Source organism: Alligator mississippiensis, chromosome 7 (genome assembly GCF_030867095.1).
Source record: "Alligator mississippiensis isolate rAllMis1 chromosome 7, rAllMis1, whole genome shotgun sequence".
NCBI lineage: Eukaryota > Metazoa > Chordata > Crocodylia > Alligatoridae > Alligator > Alligator mississippiensis.
In genome coordinates, this window is record NC_081830.1 from 89175125 (window position 1) to 89201503 (window position 26379).

The following is a 26379-nucleotide window of genomic DNA, read 5'->3' on the forward strand; positions in this document are numbered from 1 at the left end:
GGGTGCAGCGCGCGCGCTGCGGAGCGAGGCCGGGCGCCGTCCCTGCGAGATGCGGGCTCCAGAGGCCGGGCGGCGCGGGGGCAGGGGGGTGGGGGCGGCGCTCCCCGGCTCACAGACTGGCCCGAGGCGAGGCCGGCTCCGCGCCCCGCGAGCACGGGCCCGACCCGGGGGAGTTGCTGAACTTTGGTAACTCAGAGAGGGGACCCCCCCCGGGAAGAGGCCACGTGGCAAGTGCGGGGTAAGGGGGGAACAGCAGAAGTACAGTCCCCTTTTCCCGCGATCCCCGCACCTCGCAGGGTGTCCGTGTTGGCACGGGGCGGGCGGGCGGGCAGGGACGCGTGTGCAAACGTGCCCGGGCCGGGCCGCTGCCAGGGTCAGGCCGAAGCGCCGTGCAGGCAAGCAGCTCCCGGGCTGGCCGGGCGGTCGCGGGGCGCTTCAGCGCATCAGTTCAGTCCTTTGGATAACGTGCACCTGGCCGTGGCTCGGAGCCGAGGGCTCGCAGGGTCGCGGCTCCGCGCGAGGGCTGCTCCCAGACATCACTGCCAACACGCGTGGTTCACGTGCACGTGTGCTGAAGCTGGTGGGGCGCAGGCGCGGCCCTGCGGGTAGGTGTCTCACGTTTGGGTGGGGAGTGCTGTAAGAGAATCTCTCCCAGCTGGGGCAGGCTGTGGCCAAGGCAGGACGCGGAGGGATGGAGGGGCCGTTGTGGAGACAGAAGTGACAGAGAGCCCAGCAGCATTGCAGGGTTGGGGCCTGGAACCGCCCCACCCTGCCTGTATATAAAACAACTCAAAATACACGTTCAAGGCGGGCAGGGGATAAGATACAACATTCATGTGGCATCTTTCAAAACACCAAGAACGTTCAAAATCATCACTGTGCCATCAATCCGTAACTCCCAAAGTCCGTGGAAAGGCCCCGATTCCAGCGAGCTCTGGCAGGAGGTCCTTGCTGAACAGGAAAGGACGCGGCGCTCTACCTGCATTCACGACCAACTGAACGAAGCGTGCGCTCCACGGCCATCCAGACGCGCAGCCTGCAACGCTAACGCAGGGCTTGGGCCTGCTGCCAGAGTCACTCAAAATCGTGGGAACAGAATAATGATTGCAGTGTGGAACAGAAATACCTGAATTCATGTGCATTGTACCAACACCAATACAAAACAAGAAGCCTTAAAAACAATTAAAACAAATACCAATCTTTTAATGAGACACCGTAGCCCAAGTTTCATCAGCAAGTTGGGCGAGTAACCTACACCTCCAAAAGGGAGGGGCAGGGGAACGGAGGTTGTGCTCTTTTGTGCCGAGTCTCTGAACACCTGAGCTAGCTCAACCCAAGACGAAGGTCCGACCCTCCTTCAGTGGCAACCCCACTACTAGGAATTCACATAGTTGGAAGATTATTATAATCAATTTTTTTTTAATTGTGAAAAAACAACTGCCTCTTCCTTCTGCACAAATGAAGGCCAATGACAGTCCATCCGTATGGCATAAGCCTGAACGGGATGTAAAGTCTCCCATTATTTGGTACGTGGCTCAACGCACAATGGACTTTTATTGCATACGGTTCAAGTGACATTCAGATGCACCTGTGGCAGGAGTGGAAGTTCCCCGCTGCTGCTGAGCAGAACAGGAGCACGAGCCGGCACCTGAGAGGCAGATGCAGACCTCTGAAGGCCTGGATCAGCCGTGCTCTTGATCCCGCAAGCTACAGCGTCCCGGGGGGGCTGGGAGCCACCCCCACCTGGTGAGGTGGACATGTATTAATTAAGCTGTGCGTCTGTTCCTGCCAGGGCTGATCAGACAGAAGATGCTCTCTCGGCAGACACGTCTTGCGGTACACATCTGTGTACCTAAGGGGTCAGGGAGCAAAACTGCAGTCTGAGCTGCCAGCGCTGCTCTGCAAACCAGTCCAACCCCACTGCCTCCTGCCCGGACACGCTGACAGAACCTGCCGTGGGGAAGGCTGACCGTCAGCACCAGCCAGAGCAGAGGTTACAGCGCCGCATGAACGCATGCTGCTTTCAAAAAAGTGAGGTCATGTGCTGCCCAGGCAGGCAAGAGCCAAGAGTGCAGCAGACGCCCCACGCAGCCACAGGGCGAGAAAGGCCTTTGCTTTAGAGGAAATCCTCTTGTGACTTTAAACAGGGGGTCCCCTGAGACTAGAAAGGAAATGCTACCTGTGGTGCAAGGTGGAGGTCCGATACAGGGCATCTTAGAGAAAAGACTTGATGTCTTACTGTGGCATAGAAAGAAAGAGGGTAGCTATGCCCTGAAGCTTCAAACTGCTTTGCTGTAGCCGTCACACTCAATGTACATCCACCCTCCCCTGTAATGCCAAGACCATGTTCGCAGGACTGTACATCTGCAGTGTGCACTCGGTGCATCTCACACTGTCCCAGCTACAGAGCAGCTTACATTCTCTAACACCTCCTAATTTAAGACAAGGATATTTCAATATTAGCAATCACTGAGCATGCTATCATTGTACAGGAAGCCACTCCAATTTAAAAGCTTAGGAAACTCATCTATAAGGAGTATTGTCTAATAAGAAACTTACTACTTTCCAAAGTAAATGCAGTTTAAACAGTGGGCTGAGTTTACTTTTCCTAAAGTAATTAGGCTACACATGAAGCACAGATTATATGCTGCGAAACTCAGCTACTTAGCATACTTATCAACAAGACACTTTGTATAATGCGAGTATCTAACCTGGTATCAGGGGCCTTCCACAGATGTTATTTTTCATTACCTATTTCATGCACAGTGGTAAATATCTTGGAATAGTTTAAATGTAAATGTGCCAGGAAAGACTTAATTTTAATTCCAAATTTACCTGCTCACACTGAACTAAACTAATTGTTTAAAAACAAAAATAAACCCCTAATTCATTTCCAAAATAAGTTTCAGCAGCAAGATACCACATTGCTGTAACTAGTTTGAGCAGGTCACAGGAAGTTTACAGTAGTTTAATGGTGCTCCCTAGAAATGAGCCTTACTGTTCAAAGTCCCGACAGACGGAGCATCAGGAACAGTGCAGGTGTGTGTTATCTATCCGTTAAACACCAGACGCACACATCCAAGTGGGGAACTGTACACACCATGCATATCTGCAGAAGGCAGAGCAGGGCTTGCTGAGAAAGCTCCTCGATGCCAAGACGATGCCATTAGGCAATGCCATGCGTTGTTACTCTGCAGGAACAGCGCAATACAACTTGGAGTCTCTCTGCAATGTTCTGCATTTAGAAAGGGTGAACGTGCATATGTGTGTATGCTGCCTACCTTACAGCGTGCTGCGACGTAAGGGATCGAGCAGGCTGAATTCAGGATGGCTGCATTACCTGCAAGTGTTCGAACCAGTCTGAACTGGGAGCAATACCAAGAGCCACTTGGTGAAAGGCAGCCTTCCTGGCTGCAGCTGTTCCATGCAACATCTGATCCTCCAGATCACACGTGCACCCGCAGAGTGACTGACCAGCAGTCACCACCAGTGGCCTGCATTGGTGGGAAGGTAAGGCGGTGACAGAACTTGCATCAACTCTCATTACCTGTTAGCAGCACATGTCTGTGAGCACTGTTGGCAAGGGGAGCAGAGGATATTTTCTATCACGGGCAGATGTAGAAGGAGGGAGCTCAGGAAAAGATTGCCAGATTTCTCTCCCCGCAACCACAAATCAGGGAGGGGATGGGTAAGTTGGCCCTTGCCTTCCAGAGGCAAGTGCTTTAGGGGGACAGCAGTGTCAGCAATCCTTCACTCCTCCCCAGACCTGCCACTACCGCAGGCCACATCAGAGCGGTCATTTTATCTAGACTACTGACTACTAACAAAATGCATATAGTTAAAGCTTGCACTATACGTATAAGAGAACAAGTGACCAGGTTTAGTTCTTTTCCTGATGTGACATTCAAGACTTCTGTGAATCTGATTGCTGGAAACGGTTTAGCTTCTCTGGATTATTGGAGGCCATTTGGGAAAAGTCACGGAAAATGTCCTGATAAATTTCATCTCCTGCACAGAAAGAGAAAAACAGGGAAACAGTTTTAACATGTTCATCAAGACAGGTCACAGCATGCATCTTCGCACAAATGTCCCACTGTCCTAGCAATTACTGTGTAACATTTATATTCACGTACAGTAGATGGCTTATATGTGGAGTGATGCTGATGGATGCAAAGTCTTTGAAAGAGACTGGTTAAATGACATGCATATTTTGTAAAAGCAAATGAAACAAAGCCAAACTATACCTGAAATAGTACCTCAAAGGCCGCCAGAGGAAAATTCAAAGTTAGGAAGGAAAGGTGCAAGCATTTTAAAGCAATGCAAGAAAAACACGTTTAATTAACAGATAAAAAGCAAAATCATTGTAATAAAGTGGAAGTCTGGCATAGGCTCTCTTCATGAAAACAGAGGTATGGCATAAAGAAAGGACTAAGAAAAAATGTCCTCTCATAGCCTGAGAGCTCGTAAGGTGACAAGGAGCACGCACCATTCCTGTGGTACTGCAAATTCATGTTTGGAACGCTGCACTGTTGCTGCAGGAACATGGCACCATATTTAAATGCACTATTCACCATTCATCTCATACTCCAGGATGTCCCAACACTGCACCAAGGGCCTTCAGCTAGCAGTGACTTTTCATCTGTTCCTTCTGCCCTTCTGTTGGTGTTTAAAAGGACTTAATTGCTGACATCAATTGAGCAAACCCCCTTTCCAATATCAGCACATGAAGAGCGAGGTGGACTCTTCCACCTAGTCTTTTCCCTGACTCCCTGCCCCGTCCACAAGAGCAGCTAAGTCGCATCTTCAATACCACGACAAGTCGGGGTGACGGGGTGTTGCTGTTTATTTCTTCACTCAATGGTCATTTCCCTAGCTTGTGAGGGAACACACATCTTTGCATTTTGGAGCTACCTCCACTTCACTGGCATGACTGTTTGCCAGCGGCAGCCCCTGCCAATTTCAACTCCATTCCATCCCTGGCAGCAGTCGTTTCAAAGCCGGTTTGGGCATCGTGGCTCCATTCCAGCAAAGTGCTTGCACATAGGCTTCATTTAAAAATGAACTAGAAGCCCCGCTGTTAAACACACGGCAAGCACATGCCAACAAACTTGACAGCCTCTAGAGGTGCACAGCCATCTAGAGCCTCCCATCCTCTTCCCACAAACAGTAGCTGTAGACTGCACAAGGCCCAAGCACTTTTGTTCCCCATCTGTCAGCTCCAGTATGTACTGCATGTCTAAGGGGGGCAGGAAATCACCAAACCCCAGTTTACTTCTCCTGCCATGTAGGCCTCCCTCTTAACGGGGGGGGGGAGGAGAGGAGATGAGGAGGGTGGGTGAATGTAAACGTTTCCCTCCATCTCTAAACAGTATTCTTTTAAATGACTTCACAGAGCCTGTATGGGACAGGACTAGAGTAAAGATTGTTTTTCCATAATATCCAACATGAATTTCCAGTACCAAACCTGTATCATTGCTCAGTATGTGGAGTCAGTGGTGCATTTATTTGAAAATACATTTTCAGATGCAACAACTGATTTGCCCAAACTATTTAAAATAGTGCCAAGGTTTGTATACGAATAAATCACAAAGAATTCTTTCTGGTTTCAAAGAATAAGTTAAATCACCAACAGATTTATCAAAGGGAGTTTCTTTGTACTGAAATTCCCTTTCAGTCCTCAGGTTTAGCTCCAAGCACTTTTTCTAGACCTGCAACAGGCACACGGCACGGGTTTGTTCATTACAGCCTCTGATCATTGCTTCCACTGGGAGACAAGCATATCGTAAAACAAGTCATGAAAATTCATCAGGAGAACAGATATGGAAGAACACAAGGTCGAGGTTAATATGTCTAATGCATGTCATTACATTATTAACCCAACAGAAATAAAGGGAAACGGATCCCACAGGTGGACTATGTTGCACTTCAGTTTAACACATTTGGTTCTTTCAAGTTCACTCGAATGAAAGCTAGTTCTGCAAGATACTTTTTGGTTCTATTTTTGGCTGTTTTGAATGATAAAAGTTATCACATACAAAAATAGAAGAGTAAAATAAAGTGCCCCTCGTGTTTGTATGCTGCATTAAAATATTCAATACTGTAAACATTGTAAATAGTATTTTAAAATGCTTAAAACTGATTTCCAAGCACTGTTATAGTAGCTAAAGTGCAGATTCTTAATACAAAAATACTATAGCACTGCTGTACTGTTAAACACCAAAGTAACTTAAAAAGGCACACATTGAACATTAGAGGAAAACAGGAAAAAAGGGTAGCAGACGCTATTACAAAATACTGAATAGATCGTAGCACCAGAAGGTGAGCGTTCTCAGGTATTATACATGGAAGAGTACAATGGCATGTGTGGCTTCTACCACCGCCAATGCACGTTTTGTAGAACAAGCTGCTTTAGTCAGCTGGTACCCACGCATACGAAGTACATTTTGGAAGACCCACTGTACCATGCAAAGTAACGAGTACGTTCCTTCGACAGCTCAAACCAATCAAACATCTTTACACCAAAAATACCGATGCGACTAGCTGCACTAATCACTGTTTTCACCGACTGTACGCTAAACTACAGAACGCCCATTTCACTTAACTTCACCGTTATGGGCTGCACTCTTTAACCCCCCACCCCCTCCCTTACCCCCTCGCACTGCCCAGCCACAGGATCTTTAATAACCCAGCTAGTATTTTAATCATCACCTCTTCTAGAACCAGCTCTGAAGAAGAGTGTTAGACAGAGAGGATACACCTGACATTAGGATACATCTGCTATGCCAACTCCTACCCTGCTACTAAGCGGGCTTTTTTCTGTTCGTCACCGCCACAAAGAAGGTGACTAGATTTTGTGCTCAGACTGGTACAGTCACATAGCACTTGTGTCAGGCAAACATTTAAAACATTCAAATAATTGTTTATATTAAAAAAATAAAGCGAGTCATCCCAACAGAGCAGGTCCCAATCTGTCCATGGAGTCAGTATTAGCAGTGACAGGCAGGAAGACAAAGGTCTATTCCTCAGTCTACCCAGGACCCACAGACCCTGGGCAGATCACTTGTTCTCTGTGCGCCTTTTTCCCTTTGTCCATCTTGCCTGCTGAGGCCAATCAGGGATTCACTCTCTCTGTCCACGCAGCGTCCACCTGATCTCAGCTGCAACCTCTAGATGCTACTGCAGTATGGACAGATCAGACTAAAACTGTTTGAGGAATAACTTACTCGCTTGGAGCTTTCCGACTCAGTGAAAAATCTGTCTACACAGATTTCACAAACCAAAAAAAAAAAATGGAGGAAAAACATCCCATTTTTACCAGCTCCAGTTAAAGTCTAGACATTCAATGATTTTTAGGAAAACAAAGCTTGCCTGTTTTTGTAACAAAAGAAAATCAAATCAAGTCCTGTAACGTTCAGTAACAAAACTCACTTCTGTACACAACATCAATTTGATTTATAATGCTTTCACATCTCTCATATGCTAGTAAATCTATCTAAAATACCTTACTATTTTACTTTACTTTGCCTCAAAGCAAATGTGTTCTGCTCTTTGAAATCAGAGTGTAATTTCTTTTCACTTTAAAATAAATATGAGATTGATCACTGGGTATCATTATCTTTTAGCCTGCCATGAAAAGCAGGATGCATTGTGTTGGCAACCAATGTCACAGGCTGAACGAGAGCCACTCAGGAGGGGGCGGGCGGTCTCTCACTGCAGAGCAGCAGCCTGCGTCACTTTACAGCTGGCAGACACTTCTGTGTTTGTGTCATCACCCATTAATATTTGTTAGCAAATCGTCCTGGGTTCTACAACAATTACTCAACTGTCTGAGGCAAGAATTCTTATGGGCGATTATCTTTTTTTTGGACTGCCTGCATGGTTGGGATAGACGGAGACAAGGTTTTGAGTATCACAGTACCCTTCGTCCCTCGAGACCTGACAGCGGGTACTGTGATACCCGAGAGCTTGTCTCCATCTATGCCAACCGTGCAGGTGGTCCAATAAAAGATATCACCTACGAGAACTCTTGCATCTTTCCTGGACTATCACAGCAACATCACTTCAAATGTCTGAGCGTCTCTGTGGCTGAATATCCAGTCCTAGCCCAAAGCTAGCTACGAAATAAACAAGGCTGGGATTCTGGCCACAGGATGCGTTACTGTGCTCCTGGCACACAGCCCGACCTGCACGATGCTGAGCACTGTGGTCCTAATCTTGCAAAGCACTCGCATGCAAGTAGTCCCTGTGAAGTCAACAGAGCTGGCCTAAGGACTCTGCTGGTCTGGGCCCGAAGTGCTCAGTGCTGCACAGGAACAAGCCCACAAAATGGTTTTACCTCAGCTAGGCTCCCTGATGACTGCCTCTCAGACTGGCTGTTAACTCCAGCTTGGATTGCAAATTCTCCAGTCAACTGCTTTTTATTAACACATTTTGCATTAGTTTAGATATGACTCTTATGAACATGCGTCGTGGTAGGCACAGCTTGTGTAACAAGACAAAAGGTGCAAACAAGCAGCGTTCACCCACGAGGTTTCTCTACAGATGTGCCAAGTGGGATGCTTTGCTTTCTAATACCAATTGGACCAAATGCCAACTAACTTTTTGTAAAAACTGGTTTAGTTCTGTACGTGCAAAAACGTGCCTCAAAAACAAAAGTTTTGTTTAACATCTGTACAACTTAAAAACAGACATTGTTTGTGTTTCTGCAAAGAAGCCCTCATTTTCGCATTCCTGCCTGAAGCGCAGTGATTTCACATGAATAATTTGTATGGGCCTCAGGAAAAGGGGTTATAATGGAGAGAATAGACATCGATTCTAAATAGTAAGATTAACTCCTCAATGTTGGGTGAACAATCCAGGGAGACGGCAGCTGTGGAGTCCATCAGGTGCAGCCTAACATCGCATGGGTCTCAATGGACTGTCAACCATTGAGGGCTGTGCCTCCACCGGTGCCACGGTGGGCAGCAGCAGCAAGGACTGGCTACAGCTGTGCTAACATGCACCACTACCACGGTAAATGTCAAACACCCTCCTCTTCAGCCTACAAGTAAGAGATGGGGGAGAGCACGCAACTCCAATCAAATGTTAACATGTAGATGTTGCCTATAAAACATTACAGTACCAAGCTAATTCAGTTTTGCTAAAAAATTATGAATCTTCTAATTGTAAACTGATAAATTCCTGAATGCATTTCTTATACTGCATCTCAGTATGGTTATTAGTGGAGTATTGACCTGGCTGTCCACAAAGTCCTTCCGATTCACGCATTTCTTCATTCATTTTTGCTAAACGTAACCTATGGTTTAAAAAAGATGAGAAAGTTATTGGACTATACTGAAAAACATCATAGGGAAAAAAATATTTAAACACATTTCTGAATTTCACCAGTGAAAGAGGCATGGGACTTATTTCAGTCTATCCAATGGATACTGCACTCTCTCTTCACAATGTCTTTAGCTTTTGCCCATTTTTATAGAAAACCCACCCAATGTTTCTTGTGTGTGTTTATCTCATAGTATAAGCCTAGGGGAAAAAATTAGAATCTAAAAAAATACTTACAATGTTACTATATCTGCATTTGCTGCGTCTACAGCTATACTCAAGGGGTCTTTCCCTTCCTCGTCTGTGGCATGCTGGTTTGCGCCTCGTTTCAGAAATAAACACACTTGCCTAGTAAAGAAACAGCATTACAGCACGCTTTTCACCAGGAACAAGAGAGACTTTGTAGATTGAATGGACTCACTACACTTGTTCAAATTATTTCAGTTGTTTTGAACCATCTCGAGCCCTTTCCTGCCAACCTGAGTGACTCGGTTTAAATCCATCAGCTTTACTAACTCCCCTGAAGCGACCCTAAAGTTTTAGCAGTGAAGGATATCAGCGCTTAGCCGCAGGGTGGAATCGCAGTTGAATCAAAGAGCTGGAAACTGCTGCAATGGGCCCCCTCCCCTCCCCTCCCCTTCACCACTGCACTTGGCAGGACCAAGAAAGAGACCTCCACCCATCTCTAATAAGCTGCTTGACAACAGCTATGAAGCAACATAAAACCAGAGACTACTAGCATGCCTAAAAGCCTACAGCATCACATCTGCTTGCACCCACCGAAGAATTAATATTCTGAAATCCTTCCTGGTCACCTGCCTCTGCGAGCACTTCACCTCCGTGAGGGATGGCTCTGGACACATTTTCTTCTTCCTCCAAAACTCTCCCAGGCCAAGACGACACTTTGGCAAAGAATGGGAGAGCAGGGGTCTCTATTCCTGAGAAAAATACACCCAGGCAAGCAGCAAGGGGGCTGCACATCAGATTATGGCTTATGGTCTTGATCGCAGAGGGAGCACGTAGGGGCTTCAAACATGTATCAGGGCCCTACTGTGTAAGAGCTTTGGAAACACAATGCAGTGGACAAAGCGAACAAGGCACAATCCTAGCTGCCTCTGCAGCGGTTCTGTCAGCTTGCTTCCCGCACTGTCAGCAGCAGGCGATGGAAGGGTGTGATGCCAGAACAGTGCTGAATGCTAGCTCTTAGGGAAGGGACATGGTCGGCTGTTTCCAGTACGGTAATGAATCAGACTACTAGTGTGTAGTCACGGTTCATCCTGAAAGTGTGAAAACCAGCAGGATGTCCTGAGGAGAAGTGGTGCAGGGATTCCAAGTCTAAGCAAATACCAAGCAACTGCAAGACACATCTCTTCAGAAAAGGATGGCTGTTTTACAAGTACTGCAAGAGAGCATTACCCAGTGTGTCCCAAGACTGTGGCATGATGCAGTGGTCCTCTTCCTTTCACGTCCCTGTGGTTCACGTTGGCGCCATTCTGCAGCAAGAACTCACAGGTAACTAATGAGCCCTGAGGAGTGACAACAGAAGGCCAATTCAGCACCAAGCCTTTTGAAGAAGAGACAAATCTAGAAGCATGTGAATCACATCACCTCATATGGCGAGGAAAGAAAGAAGGACGTGGCTCCAAATGTTATCTATTTAAGCACTAACAGGGTACAGAGAGTCCCGACCAGGCCATTAATGGAAACCAGTGTTCAGAAGCAACTTAGAAGAAGAGAGACAGCACAAGCCCACTTTGGCACCACAGATCAAACACTATCACAAGCTAGCAAGGCAAGTGATTTGCTGTTAACAGAGACCCAGAAACATCCACGCCATGCATCACTTACCCCTAGCACTGCCTGAATCAACGGGGTGCTTTTGTTTTCTGCTATATTGACCCAGTTTACTTCGGCCCCATGGGCCAACGCCTCTGCCATGTCAGGAAGGTTCTTCTTGTAGGCAGCACGATAAAGCTGCAATCCAGGAGGCAGCTGCTTAGAATCGCAGAGCACAGAAGCCTCTTGCTTTTCTCCTTCTGAAAGACACAGACAGACAGACACTTACCTGTAAATACTGACACTGATACAGTCACCTGAGACTAGGCAGACAAATACATCCACATGACATGCTGCACCTATGGCATGCAGCAAATCGGCCTTCGCAGGACTCGGGGGTCTGAGCCACCGAAAGCCCGGCATAAGGGACATCGGCCCAGCGCTGCGTTCCACTAGCTGGTAACAGCCACTCTTTCAATACCATGAATAACCACCACAAAGATATCAGTATCCACATTACTGGCAACTGCAAACACCACTAATCAATCCAGCTACCCCATATGACTTTAGAGAACAAGAACTGCAGCCAGGTAATGTGATTTTCCCTCCAAGGTACAAGCTAGAAAGATACCTTAATAGCTCTAAGATTTCTTATGCAGCAATACACAGAAACCTGCTATAAAGAGAATCCAATGGAAAGAGGAGTTAAAGTAACCCCTTAGTTAAGTTCAATACGAAACAGTTACAAAGAGCAACGTACAGTTTTCAGCACAGAAAGGCAACGTCGCTCTGCGAACGTATCAACGGGCACATGGACACGCAGTGTTTGGCTACTCTCAGCCCAGGAAATGGTTCTTGGGTGAAGAGCCAAACCCGAGTTTGTGCCATGACAGGGAGCCCAAGCACTAACGCTTTACAAAACGCACACAGGGAACTGCACATGCCTGCCCTGCAAATCCACTACACAGAGGCAAGAGGCAGCTAGAAACCACTGAGGACCACCGCCTGACAGCCTCACACAGCACAAGCTGCGAGCCTGCAGAAGAGGAGGGCTGGAGCATGGTCAGGCAGCAATCTCTTCAGTGGGGTTGAAGAAGAAAATGTGAAGGCATGTTAAAGAAAAAAGAAAAAGAACAAATGCAAAGGACTGCAGATGCTGTGGCACAGCCACACTCCTATGGACCTGGCTCCGATTCTGGCCCACGGGTACCACACCTGATGAACAAGCGTGTACAAGGCCGATGAAGTCCTGTGACGCTGTCACAGGGGTAGGAGAGGCACAGGGGAGGAGAGACAGCCTTGATGGGGCTCAGGGGCCAAATGGGGACTCAGCTGACACCTGGATGCAGCCCTTCAGCTCTGACTCATGAGACAACGGACAGCTGTGAGGATGATGGATGCTGCTTCTGGGCCTCTCACCACCATGCTACAACAGAGCCATGGCCCAAGGGAGACTAGACATGGCTCTGCTCCCCCAGCGGCTCCTTCCAGAGGCTGCACGTGCAGGCTTGGTGTTGAAATCACATGCACCATTAGAGAAGCCAGCTGCAGAACAGGACATTTATTCCAAGACCAGGCCATAAGAGACCCCACATACCAGTACAGCAAAGGCATTTGAGATGGTTACCTGAGTAATACAGCCAAGCTGCAGGATTGTTCCAAGCAAAACAAGAGCACCAGAGCAGGAGAGGAAGTTTGAAAAACACAGGGCAGAACAGTAAAGGAACGCCACAGAGAGTGGCTCGAAGCCTCACTGCAGCAGTCATGGACACCTACCAAAGCTTTAAATAAAAGCAAACCAAGGTAGCAATGAACAGACCAAAGAACTGCAGGAAAACAGCAGCAAACATGTCATGTGAGACCAGAATATACAGCAAGGCCAACACCAAACAGCCAAAGGGGGCTTCTCATTTGATCCCAGGACAGAAGCCATGCACCGCAGCAGACCTGTGAGGCACAGCTGTGTCTAACAGAGGCAGACAAACACCAGGCTCTCAACACATCCATTAAACCAGGATGGACAGTAACCTGAACCTTTGGAGATCAAAGGAACAAATAAATAACTGCTTGTGCACATTTCCCAAATGAAGCACTGTCACAGCAACGTTAGCAGTAACAAAAGGTCCTTGAGACTGTGCCCTTCCAGGGCAAAGGATCTGCTGAGTCTTCATGGCAGAAAAGGTTCCCAGCCTGAACTGCTGCGATCGGCTGGAGAACCGTGCTAAGACGCATGACCTGGAAGCCCCTCATTCCAGCAGACATTCATGCCAGACAACCCCTGGGGTCCAGGGAAGAGGGGTAAAGGACAGGCAGGCTCGGCTGCTCCAGAGAACCTCCCGTCTCTGCCCAGAGCCCCCAGAGAGACCACAGCGAGGACGGGGAAGAAGAAAACACCGTGGTGCACTTTCCACACCCACTGCAGGCTCACAGCCACCCACCAGTGGGCTGCACTGGCTGTCCCGCCCAGAAGGAAGCTCTGAACTGTGTCCTCCACTTGCTGCAAGCCAGTCGCAGACCAAGTCACTGGCTCTGGGGCATCGGGGAGCCAGATTCTTCTAGGCAATGCTGCAGTGGGTTTCAGCTGGCTGGATTTCAGTTGGACAAGGGATAAGGAGAAAACAAGAGCTGTGCATTCAATCCATGCACTTCGTACTTCCACTCAGACTGGTGGTGAGGGCCAAGCATGGGGGAGGAGCTCAAAGGGGTCAGCCCCGCACAGGAAGGCAAGGGTAAGAGCTCCCAGAGACAGCTGGTGAAACCAGACAGCCTTGATGGAAGGGAACAGCCCTCAGGGCGTTGCAGGCTGCTGAAGTACCTTCCATGCGTGACCAAATGCCCCTGGGTGCAGAGGATGAGACGACTCAGAGGTGGGCCCCGTCCTAGCTGGTTATTTGGCACAGGGCTGCCACCAGCATGTTGGACCGAGTAAATGCCTGGTCAGTGTGGCTTGCCCTCCCTTACCCCATTAAAGATAACAGGCTTGTAGCGTTTGGGTCCAAGATCCACCTTCTCGCTTGGGCTTTATTTTCCTGTGAAAGCAATCAAAGCCAGGTTTGCCTCAAGCTGTCATCACAGGCAAGCTGCTCAGGTCATTGTTTGCAAAAATGGAAGTTTAGGCACCCAGACTTGTGGCCTGATTTTCATGAACTAATACATCTATGTAGATATGTATATGCATATATATCCATTCACGTCAGCAAAGAATTTGGCCCTTCATGTTTTAACCTCTAATTAAGATTCTGAGGAAGTGTTCGAGGGTCCGCAGCTTTGCAACAAAGTAATAATGTTCCCATATCACATTTTCATGGGAAGATACTGTTCCTCAGGTACTTGATTTCTGGATGTTTCACCTCTTGAGCTGAAATGTAACTTTATTTTCAGTTTTTTGGCAAGGTTTTGAGGGATAAAGTTTGATGGACCACTTCTGAGCTAGAGGGACACGTTTTCAAAAAGGCATATTTCATCAAATTCAGTACGTTTCTTTTAGTATCCAAATGCACTCAAAAGGACCCAGACCATAACCTTCCACCTGGGGAACCGTGCCCACAAACTACCTAGCTCGTCTAGAAGAGCGCTCAGCTATGACAGCTTGTGTTTTTTAGTGAATATTTTTCTTCTGCTGACAGCAATGAACAGCAGAAGAACCCACTTGTGCAGGCCCAGAAGTTTAAGACAAGATAACAAAGACATTCCCAGTAGCCCCAGTAATAAGATGTTGAGTAAAAAGAGCAGGTTTTCAAGAAAGAATATATCCCATATGCCTGAGTTGAAAGCAGAGCAATAAAATGAGCCAACAGAGAAAAACTGCAGGAGTATGTAAATTATATGGTTTGAGCTAGTTTGAAGTCCATCTACGAAGACGCAAGTAAACCTCTTGTGGGCTTTGATGTCCCTAACGAGAGAGACCTCCTTGCATTTTCTTTAAAGACAGTTAAGGTGAGAGGTTTCTCACTGCCAGAAGCTTTCCTTCAGAGGACAGTCGAAGCAGAGCATTGCCTTAAGTGCTCTGACTGGAAAATCCAATTTGGCTTTAACCACTGGACTCAGGATTCGGCTGCTTTCCTAAGACTACCCTTAGCCTTTCCCTGCCTCCTCTCCCATCTTGCAGTTCCTTTGCAGCAATTTTCTACCTACATTGAACCAGTGCTTGCAACAGGAGGGACAGGAGAGGCACTGGATAGGCTCCTCTGCACCAGGACCGTCTACCGTATTTACTTGAATCCAAGGTGAGGATTTTTCTTTTAACCTATTCAACGTGGAGGGGGAGGGGACAGGATGGGACAGGACGAGGAGCCTCGTCTTGGATTTGAGAACTGGTCCAAGGTAGGTGGCTGCTGTGGCTCCAACTCCAGCTCCATCCAGAGCCTGCCCTGGGCTGGGGCTGCTGCCGCTGCCATGACTGCTACCTGGAGACAGTAGCTGGGGAGTCAGCAGCAGCTGCAGTGGGTCTGGGGCCAGTGGCATGAGTCAGGGATGGGGCAGTGGGTCCAGATGCAGGTGGCAGGGAGCTGCCCCTGCTGCTGCTTGGCTGGGGCCAGAGCCACTGCCGCTGCTGCTTGGCTAGAGCCGGGGCCGGAGCAACCATGTGCTGGGCGGGCAGGAAGCAAAGGGAGCGCGTGAGAGGCCAGGAAGGGCACCGGCGGTGAAGCGGCAGGAAGCAGAGGGGCCAAGTGATTCTGGGGAGGGGTGGGGGTGACGAGCAGCAGGGGACGCAGGCATGGGGGGAGAGGTCAGACTGCTTGCCTCCCCACCGCCTGCCCGTCGCTGCCTTCCCTGCTGCAGTGGGGGGTGGGCGGGAAGGAGCAGGACAATTTGTTAGAGGGCCATCTTAAATTTATCTGCTATATATGGAAAGGTACAACAAATGTACATTTTTTCATGTATAAAATGTAACAGGAGGGGGTTTGTCTTAAATTCAACGTCATCTTGGATTCAGGTAAATGTAGTAGTGGCAATTTGCTTTTTTCATGTTTAATCAGAAAAAGGAATTGTTTAACCCCAAGCTCTCTCAGGGCAAAGCCAAACTGACCTGGCTCATACAAGCTGTTAGCGGATATGGTGGACGCGAGGTGCTCTCTACTGTCATCAGCACTCTGCTGGATCCCACTGTCATTGCTTCTTACTGTTTTCAGGAAAAACAGTCATTACAGTATGACCTACTGATGCACCCACCTTGCACAGACACCATGATAATAAAGCAAGCTCTTACACTTAATCCTGAATTCATTACCAATCATTATTTAAAGAAACGGTATTTGTTCTTGGTCCAGATGCTTGTAACAAATAATTCATGCCACAAATGTCGTCACAGCGAGAGACAAGGTCAGGATAAGTCAAAAGCTTAAATTATTTCATGAAATACAAAGCAGTGCAGGAGCGTGGAGACAATGCATTAAAAGGCACAGAGATGGTCACACCACACAATGGACCACTAGTGCAGACGCTGGACCCGCTGTGACAGTCGTACTTACTACTACGCAGTTTTGAAGAGGTATCAAAGTAGGAGAAGAGCGAATCTAGCTCATCAGGGCAGAACAGAGACTCCCGCCTTGCCTCGTCGCTACTTACAGCAACCGCTGGGGACATGCAGGTTAGCAAAGCACAAAGCAGGCAGTGAGGAGGAAAGAGGGCAGGAGAGAACATCATTGGAAAAGTTTAGGACAACAAAAATAAGGAGGAGAGAAGGTTGGTTAGTACATTTTGGAATTACAAATCCCCTGCTCCTAAGTCACACACTTGACATTTAAAAAGAAACACTATTTCCTCCTGGTCTAAAACAGGCTTTGAACAGCTGAGACCGTTCTGGTTTCTCTGTACTGAGAGTGCAGCTCAGTAACTACAAAAATGCCAGTAACATGTAAAAAGGACGTGCTGGCAAGTGAAAGGCCAGAGGAGAATCAGTACCTTTAGGAGACGTGGCACCATGTTTGTCTGCCTGAGGGGATCTCTCAGAGCTGCTGTGCCTTTTCTCCTCCTGGTGCTGCGGCACAGCACTTGCTCCATCCTCAGGAAGAGGCACTGATGCCAGGTGTCTAGCCACAAACTTTCTCTCCACGTACTTCGCTCGGATATATGCCTCCTTCTCCTGCCTGGTATGTACAAAATCAATAATATGTAACTACATTTAATACAACAGCAAACACTGGACACACACATAGCAAAACCACTACCAACACTGTGGTTGGCATTTGAGTCCTTTGTACATAAAACAGTTTAATTATTTTATTTTTAGAAAGCTGAAATGCTCTCAAATGCAAAATTCATAACTACATTTGGGCTTAAATATCAAAACAAAATTCACTTTTGAATGAAGCCCCAGTATGTGATGTGCCAGCCCAGAAGGAGCATTTTGACAATGCTGAGTGAACGAACAAAGGTTTACAAGCAAAGTTGAGCTGCATCCTTACTTTCACCATCATGAATGCTGTCTCACTTTAATGCAGATATACAGTGTTAGTACCGAGCAAGTTCTAGCAAAACAGAATGACTTAGTAAAATATTGTCCATTTAGCTTTGAGTAAAAAGAATTTTTTTGTGCTTGTGAAAGGTAAGGGATGATCAGGACTAGACATGAGAATGATGAATAAAACCAGGTGAAGCAGAGACCCAGATATACTCCTCCTTGATCTGAGGGTATTGTCATTAGATACACAACACGCAGGGAAGAGACAGGTAACTTTGCCTTTCAGGAGTAAGCTAAGATCAACCAAGTACAGAAGCAAATTAGCAGAAGAAGAAACAACAGCACCATCACTGAAGCTACTGAAAAACAGTTAGGACATTATTGGGAATGGGGTCAGGCAAAAAGGTCCTGTACGGTCACTCCTCTGCACAGCTTCGTAGTCAACCGCATTAAACTGAAGGCAAGCAGCAGGGCACTGGGTAGCAAACAGGAAAGTTCTCTACAAGAAGAGAGGACAAAGGATGATGGAGCTATCTCCATACACGATTGAGGACAACTAGTCCTCAAAGTACAGAGAAGTATGGGACGAGAAAGAGCATGCCTACCCTGCAATCCTGGCAGGGGAAGATGCTCCTGAGGATGTCCTCCCTGCATGCCTCCCCTGGGCTGCACCCAACACGGAAACACAGCAGTGAAGTCGGCCTGGGACGCACCATCACAATAGCTTGAGACCTCAGCCTCCAGCTTGTCTGCAAGCAGCCACTGGGAACCCCACAGAGCCGTTCCACTGCTGTGTTTCTGGATTTGGTACCTGTGAGCAGTAACAGGTGGGTGGGGTATGCCCAGCTGCCCCCCTCTTCCTCGACACACCAAGGTCAGGATGGAAGAACTGCATGGCTGAAGGTTGTTGCAAAGTAGCCAGGAAGCACATGCAGTGCAGAAAAGGGCAGAGAAGTAGTATTGTGTGGGGCAGGGGAAAAAGCAGCCAAGAAATGGTGAACTTATGGTCAGAGAGCTTATAGCAGCCAGGGGAAGACAGCCAGAGTAAGGAGAGCAGGAGGTGGGGGCTGGTCTGGCAGGAGGAATTGTGGATGCCAAAAAAGATCAAGCAGCTAAAGACTATAAGTATGGAGTGAACAACACGTGTGTGGTCAGGGAAAGGAGGAGAGGGCAGAAGCAGCGGAGCAGCACCATGCCTGAAGGAAACACTGGGAAGGAGAAGGGAGGAAAAGACAGGAGAACCATGGTGAGTAAGGTACAGCAGTGATCCAAGAGGGGATCCTGAAGAACAGGACTTGGGAACAGCAGTGTTTGGTGACGATTAAGTTGATGGACGGAGAGGCAGAGATCATAGTCAATGGAGGTGTGCGGCAGAGCTGGAGGATGGAGGCAGCAAGCAGCCCTGGAGTCAGACCACCATTAGCACAGAAGCTAAAATCCCTGAGAGAGAAGGGAGGTCTAGGACTTCACTGTCAGAGAAGTATAAGTAGAAGGACAGCACAAGACAGTATCTGGAATGGGCAAAGAGACTCTACACAGAACAGGCAGCCAAAGAGAAAGTGGAGAAGGTGGCTCATGGCAATCCTATCTTCACATGGCGGAGGGAAGAAGCAAGGGAATTCACACAAACTGAGCCCAAAGGACCAACTGCCTTTCAGCAAGGAGCTGAGGGACAAGGTAAGCGGTGACTTCGCTGGAGTTGGAATGAGGGCTCCAGACAAGAATGAGTGGATGGACATTGGGACGGGGCAGCAGATGCAATACAGCTAAGCGGGAGGTAGCAGTTATGGTGGGAAGTGACAATGCTGACAGCAAAGAGGTGCACATGCAGCAGTGGGAGAGCAGGAAAAGGCAGGGAAGGAAGGCTGAGGGGGAAGAGAAGGGCAATGTGAGTTTTTGGCGAGACGAGGGAGAAGCAGGGAAGGAGCTGAACAGGGTGAAGACGCTTGTACAACAGCAGAGTACCAAGGACCAGCAGAACCGTTAGCCTCCCCCACCACAACCAGCTTGGATGGACCATGTTAGCTATCAGACCTTCCTGGTAAAACAAGTTATTGAAAAGAGGCTTTTACATCCTTGTCCTGGAAAACACTAAGAGATACAACATGGCAGAGCAGAGGAATAGGTTGATCTACCAGGTGACTTCAGGAAGCCTGAAAGCCATTGAGTGTTGAACAAAGACCAGTGATACCAGACAGGAACAAAGCAGTAGGAAAAGGCAGATTTCAGTTCTGTCTGTATTGCATAACAATGCATTTACAACTCCCATTTAAGAGGAAATAAATAAAACCAAACTAAAATTACTACCTTTGGCTTGAAGGTTGTGGCTTCTTTACTCCCATTTTTTCCACTTTTGCTTCATATATTCTATTTATAACATCGTTCCCTAATTCACACATAAGCTACAAGGCAAACAAACAAAATTAAAGTACAAGTGTAAGAGACACATCATGCCCAGATGGATAGCTAATACTTCAGCATGGTCTTTTTATCTCACAGGATCTTTCAGTGGTATGAACTTATTAACAAAACTCCCACCACACGTAGCAGGGGTACTGTGCCTTGAGCTCCATTCCATCAGTTTCATCTCCTGCATCCCCAGCAGATTTTGTTCTGTGCAAAACCACGGACAGCAAGAGGGCTGCACAGACACCCCTACAAAAAGCATGCAGCCTGCAGAACTTGCAATGCTGCTGATGGCATGGCTGGAAGGGAAAACTTAGCTCGACTCGCAGATCGTGCTCGATATGAAGATCACTGAGACGGAAACATGAAATCTGTACCCCCCATCTGCAAGGCCACTTTTACAGGGTTTATTCCAAATGCCCAATATTTTTTAAGCCACCCCAGGCAGAAGCAAAGGCTTTGCACCACCGGCCCAACTGTGCAAATCTATAATTGCATTTGCTTATATTCACATCATGCCATGAGCTAAAGAATTTTATAAAATCACATTTCTGATTAATGCCTTCACAAAAATGCTGAAGCAACTACAGTAAATACTGCCTTGAGAAACAGTGAAATTGCAAATTAATATCCTGTACTATTGGAGGTCTTAGAATTCCCTTTTCAAACTTACTGTGCTGTATAGTTGGTAATTCTAAAACTTCATTAGCTTTCATGTGGTTAAGTAAAAAAAATGACGTGAACAGAAGATTAAGATGTTAATCATGTTCTGCTTTCTGGGGCTAGACAGACTTTGTGGCCCAATAAACTCCACCAAGCACTAGTTCTATGGCAGCAAACAGTAAAACAGCTATTTCAATCTGCTGGAAACCATCACCACCACTTAAAGCTACTCTCAAAGGATTACCGTACCTTTAGAAGCTCTGGCTCCCATGTATCCAGGGTTAACGATCTAACTTTTGAAAAGTGGACTCCTAGACTCCTAGACAGAAAAAGTAACCATATTTGAATACATTATTATACACACTATTATACTGTAGGCAGGCTAACTATTTCCTGCAGATCAAGCTGTGTCTACTTGTAGGATTTCTTACCTTTCCTCTGTGCAAATGCAGGAGGCAGAAGCACAGCTCAGGGCACTGCACAAAGTGACCTGTGTTTACCTACCTGTGTATCCCTGAACACTCGATGCACAGCGTGATTCCTAGGTTGATGCTGGCCCAGCGCGGGTCGGCCAGGCCGCAGTCGCAGCAGGAGGCATTGCCAGCAATACACTGTACCCGCTGCAGAGCACTCTCTCCTTTTAACAGCTTCTCCTTAGACTCACTGCCAGGCTCTAGGCTCCCGGCGGAAGGGAAAGATTTCTTCTCTTGTTTCTGGAAAAAAGACAAAAAATGAATGATTAGAGGCAGAGTGGTTGACCTTGCCCTGGCCCTAGGGGAAACTCCCAGAAGTATGAAGTATTTTCCTTTCAGAGCCCAGTAATTTACTTACCTCGGATTCATCTCCTTTCTCTCTATACGCTGTAGCAATACTGGTCTGAACAGCCTTAATCCATGCTTGCCGCAGCTTTTCAGAGTCAGCCTGGAGCATGCAGCTTCTACAACAAAGGAGAAGTAAACTTTGAGATTCAGACAAACTGACCAACAGGACCAGAGTAAAGGACAGACTCACTTATTCAAAATCAGAAACTCTTGAGCAAATACCTACTTATCAACTTTAGTGCATCATTCCATAAATGTTATTCAGGAGAGTGCTAAAATTGCACACTGACGGCTAACAATGTGGACTGCCTTTCACAAGAACAGAATGAAGATATTCCCTGCCTCAAAACCATTTAAACCTAAATGATGACCAATGGGTATGAGACTCCATGAAGCCACAGCCCAGTTTAATCTGAAGTTCTAGCTTTGCCCCCTCGCCTCCCACTCATGTGTATGACCTCCTAAATAGAGCAAGGCTTCAGCCTTGGAGGAGAGATTACAGTTCTGCCAAAGAAATAATTGTATTCCAATGAAGGTGACTTTGAAGATTTTAAAAAGTGATAAAAAACTGCTGCCCATGGTAGTACACTCAGAGAAAATAAGTCACCAAACGTGAAACTTGTAATACGTAAGGGCTAAGAAAGTGCAGGAAGGAAGAAGGCAAAGAAGGGTGGAATTGGGGCACAGGGCAAACGATACAAGGAAGCAAAATGCAAACAAACTGTCAGAGAAGAAGAGAAAAAGTAGTATAGCACATGTCAATGAATATACATCAGCACCCACTGCTCCAAGCAGCTGACCTATTCCACAAAACACTAATTGGGAATGAAATGACCTGTTGTTGTTCAGGCAGTTAGCTTGCCTCTGAAGATGTGCCAGGCAATACATCATACCACAACATGCAGCTTGAGAAAGTCCTGATATTTTTAATGCAATATTTTCCTTTTATTCAGAGTCACTGGAAATGTAATTTAACACTGCAGGCTAGGTTGTGCTTTATTCCCACCATGCAGAAGTGGGGAGCCAAGTCCTGTCCTGCAACGAGCAAGCCAGTACGGTCAGGCTGCACACAACCCGTAACAGCTCCTGCCCATCAGCTGTTACCACAGAAGCATTAAAAGGCACATTTACGTCGGCAGCCCGCCGCATGCTCAGCTGCAGCAGCTCGCAGCATGGCACGCTCCTGCTCTCAGATCTTAATGAACCAAGCTGTTTAGGTCCTTTCCTACTGCAACGGCTCCCAAGAGATGCAGGCCTCTCGTCTTTCGAGGCTGCAACAGTAACGTAAGAGATTTGAAGACTACTTCTTACTTTGTTGGGGAGACCACCTCAAAACAGAAACGTCTTTCTATGTCTTCACAGTGCTTAACGGTGCAAAGCCGCAGGTCTTCAACAACTACTGTAGGATTATCCTGGGAAGAAAGTGAATAAAACAAGTCCAGGTTTTAGAGCATGGGGGGAGAAGATCAGTTTCTGCTAGTCTCAACAGATTTATTTACTTATTTATTATTTCATACAAGATTTGTTCCAAGGGCTTAAAACCTAATCTAAACTACAGGATTGTAAATGGACATCTGATAGTGCTGGTGGACGTACATAGTTAAATATTAATGGGCACAGAAATGTAATGCTGCCCTCAGAGAATACCCTTTTCACTTGAACAGAATTGATTCGATTTTAGCTGTTGATCAGCTAAGCAGCATAGTTCTCAAGTGAGTCCCACTGGGTTTTCTAGGAAGATATGGGATCAGCTTGCAACGCAAAGCCAAAGCTCGCCATTTAAAAGGCCCTCACTTCATCCCAAATGCAATTCAGAGGTTGGCTTAAGAAAGTTTTAATAAATTTGGTCTATAAAAAGCCCACCCTAGGTTACGACGTTTTCAAAAAGCGGATTTGTCTTAAGACTGTTCAGGACAAATTACTGCACAAAAAGCTGTGATGATGCCGTTGGGATTGTCACATACAAATACACACACCCCACTATAATGAAGACAGACCTACAAAAGTTAAACCCCATAAGGATTTATACCCTCTCCTCCCCCAGCTACAAGCACACACCTCACCATTATCAGACCACACACACTAAAACCCCGTGGGCTTGCCCCTGCCAGAGACGAGATGAGACACTGAATGTGTCGCCGAATTGCTACACTCCTCAGGGTCACTCTGCCCTTCTCTAGACGGTCTTTTACCGTTTAATCCCCACCTGGTGGTCCTGGGACTGAGCTGTTGGCTAACAGCACGCTTGCCAAGGGGTTGTCAAAGGGAATGAAGGAAGGCTGGTCTCCCCAGCCCGAAACAGAGCTAAAGCTGCAGTGCCTGTCCTGCTGCATAAGGAACTTGGGGTATTTCTGAGCATGGAAGAGATGAGCTACGTATTGCTGTGGGCCTTGGCCCTGTGGGTTTGTCAGGCATGCTTTATGCAGCAGCCTGAACTGCTTTACAACAGAGATTTTGTACACTCACTCTCGAGGTTCTTTCAAATGTTAAGTCTGAGGGGGGCATCAGCACGTGTGGACAGGGCAGACCTTCGGGGTGTAATGCAGCTAGTCACAGAGTAGCATGGGATATATTATCAGTAGGGGTGTGCGAAGCAGGCCCTATTCGATTCGGATTCGGCCCGAATCAGGGACAGTGATTTGATGAATTGATTTGGATTGGATTCGATTTGGCCGAATCCAAATCTGAAGATTCAATGCCAATTAGGAGAATCAGCGATTTGTACAGAGACAGCTTTAAAAGTCTTTTCTACATACCTTGAGGTAGCAGGCATGGTTCGTGATTGCTGCGATGCTGGGGCACATGGAGCGTCCCATAGGAGTGCAGGGGAGCCCTCCACGTGCCCCAGCATCGCAGCATTCACAAGCCCCTACGTCCAAATCTTCAAATCTTTCTGATTTGATTCGGAGAGATTAAAGGGTCCTCTGGTTCTATTCAGATTCGGAGATTCAGCCACTGAATTGGGCCAAATCTCCGCCGAATCAGGGACTGAAGCTTCATACAGCCCTAATTATCAGTTGACAGCAAGGCATGTGCCAGTAGCTAAACACAAGCTCTCATATGCCTCCCGTCAAAGGATAAAATGTTAGGAGTCAAACACTCGACAGAGGATGTTACGTTCACCTGCCCTTATGACCCACCAGCCAGTCAGACTTACTTGCTCCCGGCCCCAAAGCAATCAGGTTTTTGTGCACAGCTTAAACGTTCAGGATTAAGACTTTCCCAGAAGCCACACCACTGCCAAGTTTTATCAAGACACAATATTTTTAAAGGAGTATCAGGCAACAATTCTAAAATGGTGTATTTTGATTAAGTTCCAAATTCAAAGACTTCTTATTACACTTTTCAAGAGAACTCAGAAAAAAAATTGCAAAGGAAATTTAAAGGGAACAAAACCTAATCCTGTTTGAAATTTCAAAGCAACCTGCTCTCTGCTTTCAGGGAAATGTGAATTTCCAGTCACTGTGGGCTCATTTGAGATGTGCCCCTAGCTATGAGGTGTTACCAGGATCGGCAAAAATAATAAACTTATGAGTTACCCGTCATACAGGAATCTCAAAGAGTTTGCAAAAACAGGTCTCGTCCCCAGTACATATGGGGGAACTGAGGCTGGGAAGCAAGTGGGTTGCTCGGTCACTCGGCAGGTCAGCGGCAGCACCTCTCAGTCCTCGTTCCCCTGCTCTACCAAACAGCCCCCCCTAATTCCCACTGATGCCCTTTTTATTAATGGAAGTACAGTACTTACCTTGAATTTTTTCTGGTACACAAGCTGATTATTTTGTATTGAGAACCAGCGCCTATTTAAATACAAAGACATCCAAACAAAATGTCACGGATTTTACAGTGCTTACTGATCACAGTGTACTAACACATAATCTATGGCAATACATTACAAAAAAAAGATTCACAAAAAAGTTATGCTTCGGTAAGTTTTGACAAGTTTGCACGAGGATATGTAAGTTGCTTTCATTGAAAAAGTGAAAATGTAAGAGAAAACACACAACAGAAGAAATAGAGCAAGTTTTAAATAATTTGAGTCTTAAATAAATGCATTCATGTTATCACCATATTAGTAAACTATTCACTACAAAATGTTTTAATTGCAAAGAACATTATTTCTACATTTTCATGGCAAGCTAAAAGTTGGAAATGGGTATTTAACACTACTTCGTACCTGGACTCCTCATTCATAAATTCTTTCAAGAGAGGTTTTAGAAATTAACTTACTAGGGTGCTAAAATGACAGCAGTGTCAATACTTCTTGCAATTTCTAATTGCAAGTCTCCCAGTATTTGTTGTTTCTTAAAGGCCCAGATGCTCAGGTTCATTTCTTTTAAGACATGTTCCTAACACTCAAATTTGCAGTAAAAAAAAAAGTGAAGTGAACGCACACTGTGGACTGGAAAACAGCGAGGGAGGGAAGGAAACAGACCCCCAAAATGCCAATCACACTGGGGTTTTTTTGAAGTTCTGACTCAAGGCTGTTGAACACTTCTGTATGTTAATACACGCCTGTGGCTTATAATGTCATATTACGGCTGTTACCACAAACACAGGGCATAGAGAACATCATTACTTTGTGCTGTCAGTTTGCATGAGGGCATTGCTAGGTAAGAGACTCCTCAAAATAGTAAGTTTATGTTATCCATAATATTAATATTGAATTGCAACACACAAGAACCAGCAACAAAACATCCCAGGTAATCAATCACCACAAGCCCTTCGTGAAAGGAAGCACACAAAGAGGAAAACAAGACTTAACAAAAGAAAATTCAGGACCATATTGGAAAGTTTAGTATAAAACAGTTAGTACTTAGTTGGTAGTCAGATGAGATTCTACCTTTTAATAATTGTATTTCCAAACGTTGTGGAATTATACTTCATTTTAGAAGAGGACTGCCACTAAAACAGGGTCTCCAGCACAATAAAATATCATTCTAAATGTGGATTCAGAAAATTGGATCCAACATGGAAAGGCCTTTACCACAT

At 46.5% G+C, this 26379-nt stretch overlaps 1 protein-coding gene across 2 annotated transcripts in view; it reads right to left on the reverse strand.

Annotated features, from left to right (window-relative positions):
- Positions 1-733: 733 nt before the first annotated feature.
- Positions 734-26379, reverse strand: part of ACAP2 (ArfGAP with coiled-coil, ankyrin repeat and PH domains 2) — a 100617-nt gene continuing 74971 nt past the window's right edge. Inside the window, exons 11-23 of one of the 2 annotated variants that reach the window (XM_006264140.4) lie at positions 25136-25187; positions 22702-22802; positions 21401-21506; positions 21074-21282; positions 20819-20888; positions 19808-19902; positions 17002-17186; positions 16127-16219; positions 11170-11357; positions 10738-10847; positions 9559-9669; positions 9234-9295; positions 734-4008 (exon numbers count right to left, since the gene is read on the reverse strand). In XM_006264140.4, the coding sequence (XP_006264202.1) occupies positions 3905-4008; positions 9234-9295; positions 9559-9669; positions 10738-10847; positions 11170-11357; positions 16127-16219; positions 17002-17186; positions 19808-19902; positions 20819-20888; positions 21074-21282; positions 21401-21506; positions 22702-22802; positions 25136-25187 (1486 nt within the window). In that variant the 3' untranslated portion in view covers positions 734-3904. The remainder of the gene's footprint in view (positions 4009-9233; positions 9296-9558; positions 9670-10737; positions 10848-11169; positions 11358-16126; positions 16220-17001; positions 17187-19807; positions 19903-20818; positions 20889-21073; positions 21283-21400; positions 21507-22701; positions 22803-25135; positions 25188-26379) is intronic. The other variant, XM_014595805.3, reaches the window with a different exon arrangement.